The sequence below is a fragment of the Cataglyphis hispanica genome, chromosome 1 (genome assembly GCF_021464435.1).
Source record: "Cataglyphis hispanica isolate Lineage 1 chromosome 1, ULB_Chis1_1.0, whole genome shotgun sequence".
NCBI lineage: Eukaryota > Metazoa > Arthropoda > Insecta > Hymenoptera > Formicidae > Cataglyphis > Cataglyphis hispanica.
Window position 1 is genome coordinate 3,755,775 of NC_065954.1, and position 18,894 is coordinate 3,774,668.

At 37.3% G+C, this 18,894-nt stretch overlaps 3 protein-coding genes across 3 annotated transcripts; 2 read left to right on the top strand and 1 right to left on the bottom strand.

The window, feature by feature from the left end:
• Positions 1 to 760: 760 nt before the first annotated feature.
• On the top strand, positions 761 to 3,413 carry LOC126852969 (uncharacterized). Its single transcript, XM_050598288.1, has 4 exons — positions 761 to 1,126; positions 1,342 to 1,670; positions 1,948 to 2,502; positions 2,645 to 3,413. Exons 1-4 carry the CDS (start codon positions 998 to 1,000, stop codon positions 3,276 to 3,278), a joined length of 1,647 nt encoding a protein of 548 aa, XP_050454245.1. The 5' UTR covers positions 761 to 997; the 3' UTR covers positions 3,279 to 3,413.
• Positions 3,414 to 3,508: 95 nt separating this feature from the next.
• Positions 3,509 to 5,968, bottom strand: LOC126853565 (uncharacterized). Its single transcript, XM_050599415.1, has 8 exons — positions 5,905 to 5,968; positions 5,614 to 5,726; positions 5,468 to 5,525; positions 5,239 to 5,339; positions 4,954 to 5,152; positions 4,723 to 4,865; positions 4,343 to 4,589; positions 3,509 to 4,220 (listed from the first exon to the last, which is right to left on the bottom strand). Exons 1-8 carry the CDS (start codon positions 5,966 to 5,968, stop codon positions 4,078 to 4,080), a joined length of 1,068 nt encoding a protein of 355 aa, XP_050455372.1. The 3' UTR covers positions 3,509 to 4,077.
• Positions 5,969 to 6,656: 688 nt separating this feature from the next.
• Positions 6,657 to 11,732, top strand: LOC126852916 (modular serine protease-like). The gene is made up of 9 exons (XM_050598206.1): positions 6,657 to 6,821; positions 7,995 to 8,343; positions 8,472 to 8,576; positions 8,780 to 8,994; positions 9,154 to 9,369; positions 9,677 to 9,841; positions 9,904 to 10,202; positions 10,585 to 10,741; positions 10,942 to 11,732. The coding sequence occupies exons 1-9, from the start codon at positions 6,764 to 6,766 to the stop codon at positions 11,127 to 11,129; spliced, it is 1,752 nt and encodes a 583-aa protein (XP_050454163.1). The 5' UTR covers positions 6,657 to 6,763; the 3' UTR covers positions 11,130 to 11,732.
• Positions 11,733 to 18,894: the final 7,162 nt, after the last annotated feature.

Consider the following 18,894-nt stretch of genomic DNA (forward strand, 5'->3'; position numbering starts at 1 on the left):
AGTAGGTTTAATATCGATGCACTCATCGCTCTCGAGAACGGACTGCCATTTTCCACATCGATGCGATCCTGTAAACAGCGGTAAAACCGCACCATTTCCATTTGTAGCGAGCAATCGTCGCAATTAGCCCCGTTAAACGCCATCGGGTAAGCGAGAGGAGGATTCACCATCAGAGTAACAGCAGCGATGATCAAATCCCTGACCAAAGCATCCGTGTTTCAGGACGAGCGGTTACGCGGGAGGGAGCGAAACTTCGCTCGATACCAATTCAATAAAGCCATCGGCGGTCCTCAGGATTCGTTACCCGTATCTGGTAGTTTCCTAGCTGTTATGTTAGAAAATTCGCAGTACTCGTTGAGTTCCCTGATCACGTTAGTGATTCTTGGAAAAAGCTGAAATTTATCGGAGCGCATAGAACCGTCATCGTGGCGCGAATTCTTTTTCCGAATGCAAAAAGTCGAGAATACATATTTGCCGTTGTATTAATTTTTGAAGCGTTTTACATTCATAAGATGTCAATTTTAAACTTAGCGACGTATTCCATCCTATATATTTTTCAATATATAACTCTTGAAATATGTGTTAATATAATTATTTGAAGATTTTATAAAAAAATTTTTATAAAAAAATATATGCTTTGTTAAATATATGCTTGTGGAATATCCCATCGTAGAAATATCGACACGATTATAAGAATCGATCGATAAATGTCGCTATAGGACGCTGTCAAGGACGAAAACATGTAGGTACATATATACAACGCATGCGGGCGATTGTAACCCGTGCATGGATTGACAAATTACACGCGTCGATTGCGTTATCGATCGATAACCTTTTTCTACATGGGAAGTATTTTGTGTTCCGTTAAACAAGAGTCGACGGAAACCGTATTCCGACTACCCGAATTTCCAGAATCGATCGACGTAATTGGGGTCATCTCCTGAATCGAGTACCACATCACAGGGATGTTTGCAGCGACCATAATCGCTTTTTAGTAATGTCGCTTTGTCCGTCGTCGTCTCATCAGCTTGTCGCAGCGGCAATCGCTTTTCGACGTGCTCGTCGTAAATTTCCGAAGGACTTTGGCCTCGAAAGCACGGTCGAACATACATCTGGAAATACAAAGGTATAGCCCCAGCTATTTATAATCTTTTTTTAAATAAAAGTATGTAAGGGAAGTTTAATTAATGAACATATAATGGCATCGAATTTACATTGTTCAATTTAAAATTTCCTAATTCTTATGCTTGAATCATAGATTAAACTCTTTACTATTTCGGTTTTATGTCAACTGTATCGAGAGTGAGATTTATTAATGCGCTTCGGATGCTCCTTTTCCAGGCGGAAACCGCGACAAGCTGCGAAGGGTCCATTAATCAAGCAAAATCGAGTTCTACATTAGTGAGACGTACGTGCAACTCGAGATCCGATCATGTTTGTCCGGCGAGAGTGCGAAGTGGTCGCGATTACGATCATTCCTACAGCAAGGAGAATTCGATCAGCTGTAGTTGCTGTCGGGCAAGAAACAACGGTGAGGACATTTCGGGGTTGCAGGACGAGTGCAGCGGCGGTGATGCAATCGATACAGTGCCAACTAGAGAATGCGAGGAATTCGTAGCTTCGGATGCCGATCAGAAAAATGAATCTGTAAAAGCGGCTGAACGAGACAGGTTTGTTTGTATTTGCGATTTCTCAGTTTCTCAGTTTTCTCTGTTTATTCATTTATAACTTCAAGCTTTTTATAGTGCGTTTATTTTCATCAAATTAATTAACAATAAAGATATTGTTTGTCACAATTAATCACTCATATGCATTATTTAGTCATTAGATTTCAAAAGTTATGATCGCATTACAAATAAGACAGTCTTTTAGACTTAATCTTCTTTAGTTCCAAGAAAGGTATGATTTTAATTACAAATTCTTCAACAACTTTCTTCACGAATACAGATGCGATGCAACGGCAAGAACGATGGATGATGAGGCTGCTAAAAGAACAGAATGGATTCCACAATCTGCACGTTCAACATTCTATCATCATCGCAAAGCGCGCTGTCCATCAGCTGTATCGTACTCAAACTCAGATCCTGTAAATCTCCTGTACAATTTAGGACCCAATGAGAGGAAGGACAAGGTCGCGTGCGGCGATTTTTCAAAGGATAGGGGTAAGGATTTCGCATCGACGAGTTGTCACGAGACGTCCATCGATCTTGACGGCGACGCGGAAGATGGTGTCGTCATGAGCGACGCTCAGGATCGTCGAGGGTCTGATATAGAAGACGCGTGGATGAAGCTGCATAACTCAGTGCCCCATCGGAAAATCATGGAATTGGCTTGCCGATGCCGATGCGAGTATCATCCGCGCAAAGAATCCGTTTTGGATTTGTTGAAGTCGTCGTGTGATCATTGCTGCGACGGGTGCCATCGTTGCGTTCATCGTTGCGATTGCTTTCGGCATTGCTGTTGTCGACAGCACGATAATTCAGTCTCTACGAATGCAAAAGGGTTAACAAAAGAGATTTATTATAATATACATTTTAGAAAAGAGAAATAGAGAATGAAAAAATACGTGACTGAGAGGAAATGAAAAGATGCCACGGTGATAATCTCTGTTTAATTCATTCTCTTGGCATTATTTATATTGCAGATGCGAGGTGTGCGGACGCGGCGTCCCCGGCGGAAAAGCTCAGCATAAAAGCTGGCATGATCAGATGCAAGGCGAGAATAGTCGATTGTATGCGGAGCAGTGCTGCTCGAAGGAGTATCCTGGAATAATATCAACTTCTCGTGAGCGAAGCGATGAAAAACGTTGGGAGAAGAACGGGAACGAAAACGACGAAAATGACGACAACGACGACAACGACGAGGACGGTAACGTGGGCGTTATCAATCACAAGGACTCCATGTGCATCCTCGCTGAAAAATATAGAGTCGGCAGAAAGTGTCGCGGCAGAAGGTGCGAGGATAAGGTGCGATCGGACGACAGGACGGGGCGAGAGAGGGACGAGTGTAACAAATCGTTGACTACGAAAATCATCGATCAGCCGGAATCGCCGCTCGAAAACGCTGTTCCGCACGATAGACCGAGCGTAAAACACATTTGCCGAGCACATTGCGAGTGCTGTGGGACCGCTGCAAAGATCGCGAGAAACTCGTGTAGTCATGGATGTGGTCGACACGCGCCGCCGGAGGGTGAATTCGACCGATTCAAGTCCCCTTTGAACGAAACGTCTGCTACTCACCGCTGTTCAAGTCGAGCACCTTGTAGACGTGCCTTCTAATTCAATTTCGTTTTGTATACAAACATGTTTACGTATTTTTACATCAATTTTCTCTTTTTCTAGTTATTTTTAGCGTTACAAATATTTCTTTCGCATGAGAGAAAGAGAGAGAGAGAAAGATAGAGGAAGAAACATTGGAATTAAAAATAAGTTAAAATTTATTTCAATTTTTCCTTTTCTATCTACATTTTTATTAGAGCGAGAAATACCATAGTAGTGTATGCAAAAAATTCGAATCGGAATCGCTTTACTTATACCGTGTTTCTCACACACATTTAAACCATTGAATTTTTTTCATGATACTTTTACTCGCCGTACTAATGCAAAATAATGTATAGCGGAGTATTAAAACGCTAAACGTCAAGAATAAAAATTATGTAAATCAAATTTGAATGAGCCCCCATGAAACGCTTTAACTCGTATCAGTCGAATTAAATTAACGTTACGCAGGCAGGACAGTTTTTAATTCGTTTTACTTGTAATACATGTAGCGGGAGCATTTTCTGTCCGTGGGAATTTTAAAGCTCGCTACGGAAGCGCGGCACGTTAACGAAATTATCGAACGTAAGCATGCCGAATGCGGGCATTAAATGCCGCAGTGTCTCCGGCATTTATTGGACGGCCTCCGGTGGCAGCTTTTCGCTAGTCGCGTTCTTTGTGCTCGTTGTCTCGTTTCTTCCCTCGCACCGTTCGTCGTCCATGTTAATTGGCTCATCCGCCGGCACTTTTGAAAAGGATTCTGCGGAATTTTCCTCTTTTTTTTTGTCTCCCTTTTTCTCAAGAAGGTTTCTCGCTGATGCTAGTCTTGCACGTACGTTCCTTCACGTTCCGTTTCTATCTCTTCAGCTTCTTCCTGATCTTCCACGCCGTTCGAATACGTATCGTCGTTTTTTAATTTCGATTCGGATACTTCTGTGCGAACAAACTCTTGTTCGTTGTTTTCTATTTACATATCCGGACATATAATGAATAGAAAATCAATTGTTTTTGAATTTTGTAACATACAGTCTCGTTGTATAATATTAAATATAGAATTGATATTATTTTATAAAGACAATGATCACCTTCCTCCTTCATGCGAGCATCCATTAACCGGTCTTTAAGAGTCCGCTGAAGTTCTTCGCTAGCCTTTGCCAAGTCTTTTCGACTACCAAATTCCGTGGGAATGTTTTCGCGGTTCATAATTTCGTCAAAAACTTTCTGATGCAAACTTTTAACAATAGCTTTTGCCACCATTGATCTTGTAGATTCTATTCGCGGATTATTATGTAGATAATTATTCTTTCTTTGACGATACCGTCTGTAAGCTCTCTACATGAGATGTATGATTATTGCCATATAATTCTACATGTATTTGACATAAAATAACTAATATAATTTTATTTAATATACTATATACATATATAAAATAATGTTTTAACTTATTGTATTTTAACTTATTTACTTGAATAATAGTGGCAGCTTCATTAGCTCTCGTTTGCGTCAATCCTGATTCCTCAGATATCATATCTAACCAGGCTAATGCTTGAATAGTGTCTTTAGGTTTTATCATGTCTACGTCGTCTTCATTTTCCTCTTGTGTAGCCACTGCAAACAATTTCAACAAACAATTTCAAAAATATATTTTTAATATGTCAGTCGAAGTGCAGATATGTCAGGTGAGCAATTTTTTTACTATTTTTCATTTTTAAATTTCTTCTCGTATAGTATCCACGGTAAGTAGCCTGTATCAGAACAGCGGCGTTCGACGCCTCCGCTTGCGAAGCTCCGGCTTTTCTTAGAATCTCCAGGGTCCTCATTGCCGCTCGTTGCCATTGAGTTATGCCTTGGGACTCGTTTAACAACATTCTCTCGTAATGACCGCGGAAAGCGGCCTGATTAATGGCAGCGAAAATGATTCGAGAGGCTGCGGTAGCGATTACGAAGACTCATTAAGAACTTATGTGATATTGATACGTACCTGTATTATTACGGCAGACTTCTCCGCCTGTTCCAGCGATGTTCCCGTCGCTTGCAGGATATTCTGCAGAGATATCTTGGACGTTTCGTCGCAAGTGTCGTCTGCGAAAGGTCGAAAGAGAGGAATTTCTCTCGTTGCGTTTTGTTTATACCGTGTACTTTATAACATACACAATTCCGCGTCTACCAGCCGCAGAATTGTTTTTCTACATAATTCACCGTGTAATTACCGTCGCACACCTGGTACGCTCGCATGTCTACCGCGTCCAAGTACGTGCGGAATGCCCTCTGAAGGCGAAAAGGAAGGAGAGAACAACCGAGAAATATTATTTAACTGCTAGGATCCCTATCTGGCACGCGACAGTAAATTCTATACCTGAATTCTGGGCGCAGCGCAGGCGATCTGCTCTAAACTCAAGCCGCTGCGATGAAGTATGTTCACGATGGCTTGGCTTCGCAGTAAAATATTGTTTATGACTTTCACCGCAACTAGAACCACAATTATACGAATTGTAGAACGTAATCCGCAATACATAATTATAGCAATTATATTATTTATGACTGTCATACGTAAACAATTATGGTAATCATTTTCTGCAGTCTTTTTAAATTTACGTAATAAATTATATAATAAATCACTTCATATATACGTAGATGTAAATATTACTAGTTAATTGACGTAACGCTATAGTATCTAGTTGCAATTGAGTGACGTTAAAAAAATCTGACATTGTAAAATTGTTATAAACAACAGGGGATTCACTTTTTGTATTTTCCCGCGTAATTAGAAGTGCTTCTATATAATCGGCAACGAAGCAATAAATGTTCCTCGGTTGCAAGCGTAGAACCTTTACGGATCAAATAATAATTTAATCGTCCTTTGACAAGACAGCAGTAAGAAGTCAAATAACAGTTTCGTAGTTCAAACCTCGCGTGCGATGTCGGTGCATAGTTCGCGCAATCCTTCCGGGACTTTGTATATATGTTTAGCTCCATGTTTTTGGAGTAAAACGTTCATTCTCGTGATTATTGCTTCAACCGAGTTGCTTGAATTTATCAACTCTCGCTTTTATCGCAAATAATACGATGTGCGAGAGCTGCTAACTTTTGATGATAACGAGCACATGCTCTTTGATGATGATGAGCTATACAAGCGAAATCAGGCAACGTAAGCCATTAGAAACATATTGACATAAAAATAACAAAAATGTAAACACAAAGAAAAAACAGTCAGATTAATCGCTATCATATTCTTTATTAGCGTTAAAAAGATCAGAATTTTACAAACGAGATTATATTATCATTATTTCATAAAACATCGATAATATTTATATTTATTTCGATGAATGTCGTCACTATCAATATAACGATGTCATTCCTTTCTCTCTGCTGTTACCACTCATCGAAATAATATGTAGATTATCGTGGGGCATTCCGAGTGTCGATTGGGCCCGGCTTGGATCCCACCAAGATCAGTTCCTTGTTGACTACTATGATCGTATCATGTCGACGGCGCATCTGCAGATATGAACGTACGCGTTGTATTCTCGGTGATTCTATCGTTGTCGGCTTTACTGCCGTCGTGTGAGTAACTTACATAACGTTTTCATGTGAAGTCCTGCTGTCGTCCCTGACACGATCGTGTACCATGGAAAGTTGTGCGAAAAACGGCTGCTGTTGCTTGTGATTTTGCATAGTGACATGATTTAATTAAAAGATTATTTTAAGTTAATATTTTTATTCAATTGCATCGTTGTATCGTCAAATAATTGAGCAAGTTATGGAATTTATATAAATGAAAATGATCTTGTGTCATAAAATCTAAATCGAATAATTATTTATAATCAAATATATCGCGCGTACAATGTGCGATCAAAATATTTAACATCGAGATGTTTTTAAATAATTTGTTCGAATTTAAAATCATACATAATAAATTTGTAACATGTGAAAGAAACCAAGAAACACGATTTCTATCTATGTTAAATGGCGATTGAATATTTATAAACTAGAGCGGGGTCATAAATACTCGTACTAGCTTACATTGAGAGATTATAATCAAGATTCGAAGCAATCGTATACATAATGAATTCATGCATTAGTAAACCTTGAATCATGTGTAAAAGTCACTCTCTCTTCAGTCTGTATACATATATCTCCTTTCTCACGAAAAATACAATCAATTAGATTATCAATTAGTTTTCTACTCGACTAATTATCTAACTATTTTTGACAAAATTAAAAAATAATAAATTATTTATAATCAAACTCTTTTATTTAAAATAAATAATTTTAAATAAAAGATAAATATAATAAGGTAAAAAGACATACAATCTTCATGTTAAATTCATATGTTAATATATTAAATACGTAAAAAGCATATGTTTTTAATCTTTTATATATCGAACGCTAATAAACCAGTTTTATTCTTGATTTACGCATTATTTAACAGAGACTTGTTCTCGGAAAGATCAGGTTCACATTTTTATTTAATTGACCATATATGACGCATTAAACATAAATTCATATTATTTTTGTCTTTACATCTAAAATGTGATATTATGTGCGTTATATTTTTGATTAAGGATGGTCAAAACCAATACGCCGAAACGTATATTTTTTATGCATTTAATGTATATAATATGAAAATAAGAATTTTAATATGGCATTATTAAAATTTTTTTCATATACGTACAATGAAGTATCTTCCGAGAATGAGTAGAAACATTTTACGCAGAAATTATACTTAACTTTTAGCATTCACTCAATATGACGGTCGCGATTATGAAGTTGTATACAATTCCCCTGATCAATACGTGGCAACCGCGAATGGCCCACCTGGTCATAATAAGCGGGGCGGGGGTTCTTCCGGACCGCCGGGTCATAATAAATGGAAAGGTGGTGGCAGAGGACCACCAGGTGGTCGCGGTCCTCCCGGATTAGCGGGCGGCAGTCCTCCAGGATTAAATAAACATCCTCCGGGCTGGAACGGAGTAAATAACGAAAGACTGTCCGAAGAAGAGAATACTTATGGACCTCGTCCTGATGAAAGAACTCGTCCTCGTGGTCCAGATGATCCAAACGGAAACGTGCAAAATCAATGCAGGTTCGTTTCAATTGAAAATATTCTATTTCGTACTAATATAAATGGAAAAATAAATGTCCCTTATTCCTGCTAAATTATTATAAATTCAAATATGTGATGGAACGATTTTAATTATTACTGTTAAACAGAGACAACGAATTTCGTTGCAAGAGTAACGAGTGCCTACCGCAAAGCGTTAGATGCAATCAAAACATTGATTGTCGCGATGCTAGCGACGAAGCGTTTTGTGTTACGTAAGTTAAATATTTCTTTAATTGCGTGTGCGTCTTTAATTTGCATGCATCTATCTGATAAACATACGTATAAAAATCCGATAATAACAGGACTTGATTTGAACTTTGTTCTTCCTTTTCTAATCGCCTTTTTCACTTTTTCATTTTGTAATATAAATCTAAGACTTACATTTATAATTAAATGCACATTTGCGGAATTATAGGAACAGATTTAGTGAAAATGGCTGCATCTTGCCTGAACAACCGGAAAATGGACAATACCAATTGGATGGTTGCAATGGTTGCACTAAACGTCCTGGCGATGCAGTTCCCTTAAAAAGCATCCTCACTTACAGTTGTAAAAGCAATTATTTACTGAGCGGAAACACCATTTCCGTTTGCGTCGACAACGAATGGTCCGAACCACCTTCGTGTTACAGTAAGTTTATTTCATGATCATATTTATTTTTAAATATGTCAAGTAAAGTTTATATAATAAAAGTAGCATTTATTTATTTAATAAGAAAGAAATCTAAAAATGTGTTGTATGATTTAAAAATTATTATTTTTACCTTCTCTTCATTTATTATCTCCGTAGAAGTCTGTCCACCGTTAAACAGCACAAGCGTAGACATTTCCTGCAGTTACAAGGAAGAAACAGTGTCCTGCAGCGAGCGTATACGACCTGGTACACGGGCTACGCTCGCCTGTAAATCATCTTATAAATTACCTTTAACGAACGATCCGGCTTACAGAGAGCTCACGTGTCTTGACGATGGTTTATGGGATCGTCGCCTTTTTCGCTGTCTACCCGGTATTTGTCACTCGCATATTTCTAATAAAAGAAGAAAAAGTGTTGACGAATTAAATATTCTCTTTGCATGCAGATATTAAAAAAAGTAAATATATATAATACAATTTTTTGTATCACTAATTAACGTTTTTACATATACATTACAAGATTATAATTTCGAGATTTTTTTTCAACTTGTAATCCGGTGGCTTACGTCATCGCGTTATCAAAAAAAAAAATATATAAAAAACAAAAATATTAAAAAATATATAAGAAATATTTTTTTTAACAAAAGATATAAAAATATAATTTTTTTGCTCACAATTAGAATGCGGAACAGCCACTGCACGCGGTAACACTTTAATTGTAAACGGATTCGAAGCTGAAATAGGAAACTTTCCCTGGCACGTTGGGATTTACGCTAAGAATTCGGATCAAGAATACGAACAGATATGCGGTGGCACTCTCATTAGTAGCAATCTCGTCGTAACAGGTAAATTATCGTGTGTAGAGATAATCAAACTTTTATTGTTTATTTCTTTTTGCGTTTCGCAGCGGCTCACTGTGTTTACGATGAAGTCTACAATAAAGTTAGTAGCCCCCACAATTATGCTGTTGGCGCCGGCAAAAAGTACCGTGATTGGAACGCGAGAGAGAAATACTCTCAGAAATCATTGGTAGAGAATATTCAATTAGGCGGTAGATACATGGGGGCAAGAGGTAATTTCGCCGATGACATAGCCTTATTAAAACTAAGGACAGCCTTTGAGCTGACTACTTTAGTGAAGCCAGTTTGTATGGATTGGGACAACGAATATGAGAGGGAACAGCTGCAGTTAGGACAAAATGGCAAGGTAACGCTGGTCTAATATTAGTCATGAAAACTAATTGATCGTATTAATTAATCGTTCAAAATTAAATTTTTTATAAAATCTCATAGTCTGGCCGAAATGTTTGGCCCACTCTGTATATTCGGGAAACTAGTAGCTATTAATTAACGATTTAATAGTTGAGCTTAACGACTTAATATTGAACTTTAGTTGCGACATCGTTTTATCATGTTTGTATTGACTATATGCGCACATTTTCGATAGGTATACGTACTATCGAATAAACTATTTAATTTTTGTGGAGTATAAGTTTAAAAAACAGCTCGTTTCACTGTTCAGGGAACGAGGGAGAATCAAACGTAAAGAGAAAATAGAACGGACTCGTGAGCTCACTTTGTGATTTCAGGTGGTCGGCTGGGGCAAAGATATTAGAGGTGAATCCACCAGGACCTTACAGGAAATTGACATGCCGTTCGTGCCGTATCAACAGTGTTTGTCCGCAGTGCCTCTAGATTTCCGAGGATATCTCACGTCCGACAAATTCTGTGCTGGCCATTTGAACGGTGAGTTCGTGTATATGAAAATAATTGTGAGATTTATTCATGTTAGTTATATATGTATTTAAAAAAAAAAATTATCGCATTGTTTCAATTTGTTGAAATAATTTTTGATAACAACTTTTCGTTACGAGAAAGAGATATATGTATATTTTTTCATTTGCTTTCATAATTATATATAATAAACATAATTATGCAATTGTCAGGTTCGAGTGTTTGCGAAGGAGATAGCGGTGGTGGCTTATGCTTTCAAAAGAATGGTATTTGGTATCTTCGTGGTGTCGTCAGCGTAAGTCCCTCGAAAAGAGGTACTTGCGATTACAATTCGTATGTTGGATTTACCTATGTCAGTCGCTTCCGTGATTGGATTCGCGAAGCTTATATTAATGAGTAACAAGATTTTTTTTTGAGAACAGTGAGTTGTCGAATGCATGAAATGCCGACATTATCGCATTTAATAATAATGTTAGATAAGTTAGGTGTAATATACAAAATAATAATAAGAAAATATTATACTAATAAATAATAATATTCTTTTTTAAAATTTTAATTTGATTAAAAAATTTTAATATTGGTTAAAAAAAAATACGAAAAAATTACAGTTTTAAGAACTTACATGATAAGATTGGGCGTAAAGCCAGTCAGGAACGATATGTAGTTGTGATTATAACTATACGTTAGATTTACCTCCGTCAGTAAGTCCCGTAGTTGGATTTGCCAGGCTTATATCAATCGTTTCGTGATTTGTAAGGAATATGTTGCCGGCATATGTTCTTAATTGATATCAGATATACATATACGTAATAAGATAATAAAATATTGCAGAAAAATGATAACTGTACATTTTCAAAAATTTGATATTTTATGAAAAAAGTTAAACACAGTGTTTTCATAAAAGAAAATCCTTTTATAAATAAAAAATACATCAAATACATAAAGATATCTATATATGTACAATAAAAAATTGAAAAAATAAAATATATGTTACGTGCCATTATATCAACTTTCTCTCTCTATCTCTCTCTTTTGCTTTCTCTCTTTAAAAAAAAAAAAAAAAGATACAAAATAGATGCTGTCGTAAAATATGTATTGGATTATGGATCAAATTTTAATCAAAATTAAACAATTTAATATTTCTTTGATTTGTATTTGTAATATTTATTATTTTATATTAATTTTAAATTCTGCACAGAACAGACTTAAAATAAAAGTAAAGTAAAAATAAAAAAAAAAAAAATTGGTGCGCTCAAATTATAAGACATTTGCACATATTTCTATAAATCTATAGATAATTTTTTGATTATTTGTAATGATAGTTTATTAATTTTAGTTTTAAATATTATATTATCGAATGAATACATAGATAAAATTTTATACAATATAAGAATAAACATTTATACTCATATTAAAAAAATGCAATGTTAATAAGTTATATTTTAAATATAAAATTTCATCAAATTTTGACTGCAAATATGTGTGTAATCTTTTTATTATTTGATTAATGCGAACAATTTATATTATATCAGTAATTCTTATAAATGGATTTGCCAAGTTTACGTAAATGCATAAATATTTCGAGGAACATGAATTGCCGAAGGAATATATTACCTCCATCAATAAGCTGTTATGTCAGGTGAATGGAGTATAAAGCAAGTAGCAATAATATAATTTTATATTATGCAAACTATACATAAAACTGTGCTCAAATAATTAGTAAAGGATTCATAAGGAATTTTGGCTTAGCTTTGTTAAAGCTAGAGATACATTTACAATTGATTACTTTAATAAAGTTTGTTTGCATTTACTGGGATAACCAGTACGAGAGCGGTTGCAAGTTGAACAAATTGGCAAGGGAACAGTAACCAAGTATCAATCGATTAACTGGCCATTTTAGCGCAGTTTGATTAATTGCGTGGGCGCTTTGTAATCGACCAAATGTTTATTCGAGAAACTAATAGTTGTTGACTACATTAATAGTTTTGAACTAAACTTTGGCTGTGTACATACTATATTATTATATTTATATTATCATACATTCATATGCATACAATTCCAGATTGATAAACGAATTATTTAATTCTGTTGAAATGTAATTATAAAACAATTTGTTTTATATATTTAAAGAGCACCAAAAAATTAAACAAAAATTTTTAGATGATTGGCTAAATTAAAGACATTATAATGGAGAATACAACAGAAATTTGCAGGAAATTGCAATGCCATTCGTATTATACTATTACTATTTGTTCACGGTGTCTATAAATTTTTCGAGGATTTCTCATCTCTGATAAATTTAATGCCGGTTACTTAAACAGTAAATTTGTGTGTGCGTATTTTATTGAAGACAAGTTTGTCAGACTCTAGTTGTGATATATAACATATTAATAAGAATATATATTGCGATAATTAGTAATTGTATATTTTTTTTTTCAAAATGTTAATATCTATATTTAAAATGTTGCAAAATTGGAAGAAAAAGTTTAAAGATTTGCAAAATGTAACTAATTTTTATATAAACAATATATTGTATGAAAGCTATCTGAATATAATTTATAAAAGTTTAAAATTTCTCCGATTTACGACATTTTGTAATAAATAACTTTAATTATATAATTATGACATATGTCAATAAAAATAATAAAAAAATAAACATGGGAATTATACTTTTCTTGTGTAATTATTTTTAGTAAACATAAATAAAAATTTTTGTGTATAAAATCCCTCTGAAAGCGACATTGTTTCCACATAAGTTACAATTCTATAGCCGTGTAATGGCAGTGTCGATCGCTTTCATACATTCCAACATGCGTTATATATTTTATTATTATTGCAATCAAAGGTGGACCGAGCTGTATCGAAACGCAATCGAATGACGAGTGTTGTGATGAATGTTCTGCAGGACGATTTTATCTGACAGAAATCTAAATTAGTAACGTACCGTTTTATTTACAGTAGCGACGTGTCATTCGTAAAGCAAAACCCCGCGTCGTCGTGGATTTCCTTTTTTTGTTATTTCAGTGTGCCGCAGGAATTTCCCATTGTATCAAGATTATCTTCAAATGGCATCGATACCCACATAGACTTTGTTTTGCGAGCTTACTGTCTCCTCGATAAATTGAGTTCCGGAGTTTGATGATGTATCGGTCCAAGCCAGAGAGCTATTCGAGCTTCATATTTCCCACGAATTCAACGAGATCGTGTTTCCACGATGGTTATGCGCACCATTCGCTAAATAATTAATACTCCGCAACGTTTATTGTTGAAACAATAATTTTATGTAAATGGATACTTTAATATTTCAGAATCTAACATATATGCAATATGTACATATATATACGATATTGTACGCGCTTATATATACAATATGTGCGATAATTCCAGTAAGGAAGCGCGTACATATATCTTTCGAGTTTCGTAATACGAAAACGTAGCAAATTCTCATTAGCGATTAATTATTTAATTAGAGCTATCTTAGCGTGCGCCTAATATATACTCGGATGTATGCAGTGGCGTCAGATATGCACGCATATACATGTGTTTGTATCTGGGAACTCGCGTTTCCTCCCTGCAAGATTCATACATTAACAGGATGTGTTTGTTTGTTCATCGGTAAACTGTGGTATGATCATTATACTAAAGGTAGAGGCGGATAATAGAACGTGTACACGCAAACTAGCTTGATAAGGTCAATCGATATCTCGGAAATCTAGTTTAAACAATAAGCAGTTTTCGTATACTTGCAAAATGCACGCCGCATCTGATACAAACAAACTTCGAAATATTATAATCACGAAGTATTCACACAAAATTATTATGAATTTTATTCTAGAAAGCAATTCGTACTTCGATAATTTTTCTTCTCTTTTTCTGGCGGCCATATTAATAAAATCTTTATTAATAAAATCTTTTAACTTACTGAAGTGTAATATCTCCTGTAAATTTTTCGACGCTTCTTTGAACTCACTTTGTAGAATACGTTATACAGACGTGGCCAAGGGACGACGGGACGTGTCGGAGGTAATTGAAACAGAGCGAACTTATTAGGACGACTCGTTTCCATTTCCTCCATCGTCGTCACCATCGTCAGTGCGACGCTTTTGTGCATTAACACCGGACGAGCGTTTTAGCGCGGTCCGTTATATCCCGTCCCCGGATCGCGCGCGAGTGTATTTTTCTTTGGGCTTTTAATTAGTCCGGTCATTAATTAAACACATCTCTTTCTCCTTCGGGTACCCGCCGTCAACATCCGGAGTGCGCGCGCTTGTCCTCCTGTTCACCTTTTGCACTTCAACGTTCACCATCCCCGTTCTCTCGCGACTATCCCTGCATTGCTCTCCCGGTACTGCTCTTCCTATCCGCCTCTTCCTACCGGGCGTTACCTCGCAACACTTTAGGAATTTTAATTTCGCCCTAACGTGTAAACACGCCGGCGCCAATTTATTTCACCACGGGGAGCGTTTTAAAAGGGAGGTTCTGGCTCGAGCTCGCTTCCTACCGTTCGCACTCTGTTTGCCCTTAACTTTAATTCTTTCGCCCTCTCCTTCTCTGGTCTCTGACAACTAGATGCCCTCCACGATTTACGGTATTGCAGAATACTACGAAACCGCGGACTTCGGTGTGAAAGAAATCGAAGGCCATTAAATACCGGTAGATGCACTCGTAAAGATGATTAAAATTAAAAAAAAAAATATTAAGATAATACAAATCTTTTTCTTATACAATAAGAAAAATTATTACACAAAATATCATTTTGTTATAAATGTTTTTTTTTTTTTTTTCATTTATACCAGATTTTCATAAAGAAAATAATGGCGCGTGCGTTTTATAATAATTTAGTATAATTAAAAAATAACTAAAATAATTGAAATAATTGAATGGCATATACATAGCATATTAATTAAAAACTAATAGTGTCACCACATACATGTCTTTATTGATAAAAAGAAAGGAGAAAATTATTTTATATAACCGCAGAAATGACCGACCTGATCATCCACCGATGACTGGCCATTCGCTTGACTCGAACTACTGCGAGAGAGCGTACGTGCTCTGCTCATAGCGACTAAGCGAAATCGCTCTACGTTGGATGATTAGTGCCGAGCTTAACAGCGTGGAATAATGCCTGGGATTACGATAATTAAAGAGTGTGATTAGTTTTATTGGCCGACCAATCGTAATAACGACGAAAGTCTCCAGCGGTTGTGAGCCGGAAAATTCTGTTTTAACTTATAAATGTACTTTCATATTTTATTCGTCTTCTTCCTCTTCACATTTCCTCGGCTTTTGCCGAATGAAATTTCCTATGTAACGCGACAATATATCCCAGTTTCCGATAATCCGATAAATCGCATCTTGTCGCCGCTTAATCGCGACGTGATGGGGTAAACCATTTAGTACCCTTATTTAGCGACATTATATGCAGCTAAAACGGCTCTCTTCCGGTATTCAAGTCAAAAGGCTGCGCTCTTTTCAGCTTAACGGTACCAGTGCAGAAAATGGAACAAATACACTCCGCGATAATTTAACCCGAGTTCCGAGCCGGGAATATTTCTTCATGGACTTATCCTTTGAAATCCTTTAATGGGAATTCTTTGCGACGACTGCGAGATGACTTAAAACAGTGATAATATTATTGTACTTGGCCTGAAACTTGGTAAAGATTCTTGCTACATAAGAGAAATGAGAGCTGTTTCGAGAAAGGATAACTCTTCTAACGGCGACGAACATCTGGAAATTAATCAGCTGAAGGTAATTAGATCTCAATGTGCTTTTCAACTAGTTTTGTTGCGATATTTTTAAAAGTGAGTTCCATCATTGAAATTGCAATTGCGCGAGAACTGTAACATGGATTCAATTATGTTAGAACTACAACTGTTATATCTCGGTTTTATAGTCAGTTTTGCGAGACGAAACAAATCGTCCGATCATCCATAGAGGATAACGTTACTATCGATAATCTTATTGTGATTCTCTATTCACTCCGATTTATCGTCGTTGTACCAGGCGAATTCGTACGGTCGCTGAGCTCGAATATGCGGCTGGGCTCATCGATCCAGCCGGCCGCACGAGAAAGCGACTTTCGGCGGAAGAGAAATGAGCGGAAACGAGACCGCGACGATGATAAAAAGAAGACTACGAGAAAGGAAAAAGACCGTACCGGTTCTGGTTCGAGTGTTCCGCGAGCGAAAGCACGAACGAAAGGTAAGATAATGGAAAATCGGGAAGAGCGTCGAGCCACCGGAGACAGGTGAAGAGACGTAGAATGACAATACTTCAAATTCATTTGCGCGACAATCTCCGGTTCCTTTCGCTTCACTCAGCTCATGCGCACACAACTTACCCTTTCTCCTTTTCACCGGTTATCAATAAAATCAGAAAGTCGTCTCGCCGGCAGAGAGAAATGGGACAAGAGCGTGATGCGATAATTGGTGCGCATTTATAGAGAAAAGAAGAAGAAAATTGTTCGCTGTGATTTTAAAGCAGAGCAAAATGTGAATGTAATGAATATTGTCTAGAATGACGATCGCTTCATTCATACAAAATATCTGGAAGAGGGTCGATCAATTGATTCTATCGACGTTTCTTCGCGACCGGAAGGAAAATTCGAAATCGTCGCTACGACAATTTGCCGTCGAAACTCATCGAGCACGACTGACGGGAAATGAGACTCGCTCTCTTTCAGTTTATAGCCGGTTTATATAGTCACTAGTCCTTTCCCTGCCTTGTTCCTTTCTCCTTTCCGCTTCCGTCGACGGAGTGTCGCGACGCGCCGAAATAAAATTCTTCTCCCCGATAAATTATCGCCTAATTATGAAGGCCACAGCGTTTGCACGTGACTATAAAGGGCACGTTACGGTCATTTCTCATAGTTGAAAAATCTCCGCGGGATACGAGCCCCGCTTGAGAATGGAGACTGCAGTCGAGTGTGCGCATGGGCGGTTCTTGATATGCTAAGCAAATTTGACGGCGGTCCGGTTTATGTGCGGGAAAGCGTCGTTTCACTTGAATTTCCGGAATGTCCCGTCATATCGACTCGGCGAGGGCGTAATATCGAGAATTAAATAGAGATGCTGGTTGAAGGACAGAGTCCTCTTAAAAAAAAATCTCCCATCGCGTATCATTATCCAATTTATTTTTCAGCGTAATAATGGAAAGTTATATATTGTCATCCTCGCGATATCGACAAAGCGATAGTGCAAATGGCTGTCTACTAGCTGAACGATGCAGCCATTTTTACGCGGTTCAAACGAAACGCGGGGAGAGTGGATGACAAAGTGGATCGATCAAAGCGCATTAGACGCGGCGATTAATCGCCGCCGTTATTTCCCGCTCTTTCCCGCCACTTTACGTCGCGTTGCGATCCGACGCACAGCCGTATCCGCGTGCGTTAGCCTTTCATATTTTCATTAACTGTCATTATTCCGCCTATGCTTTGCGGCGGTCACCGCGGGCGCGATGTTTCCCCGCACGCAAAGCGGAAGCGGACGATGCACACAGGGCACACGGGTCGTTACAAAGGCGGATCAAATTACAACTAGCGTGGCGCGGGAATTAAAGCCAGAGAGAGAAAAAAAAAGGAGATAGCGCGTTTGCGTTGCCATGCAAAAAGGTATACCCGCAAATTCGCCTCTCATCCGCTCTATTCAGTGATCTTTCTCTCTTTCTCTTTCGTTCTCTGCGCTAACCATTTCGTAGTTTTCATCGTACTTACATCGAGGTTACCGCTCTTCTATTCTGTCTTCCCGTTCTTCTTTTTCGTTCGCCATTTTCCGCAAACGATTCTCCTCTCGGTCTCTTCGGCACGAATTAACGTTCTGCCCATGAATCCGCTAATAAATCTCGCGAACCGCCATTACCACTGCCGGTTCGTTCGAAGGAAGCTAAATCTTCGGATAAGGGTAAATGGCCGCGACCGGTCATCGGTTGACGAATTTATACGGCTCGAAAGAGTAAAAAGAGAGAAAGAGAGTAAAAAAAAAAACGTACAATTTTGGTATTGGGTGGCGGAGGTGAGGCGCGGCCCAATCCGCAGTGATAATATTGATTTTTGCGATTACACAACGCAGCGAGTTTGCCTATATGTACGCGCGAATATGTAGTGCGTATAAATATACATATATACATACATACATATATATATATATCGCGAAAGGAGTATT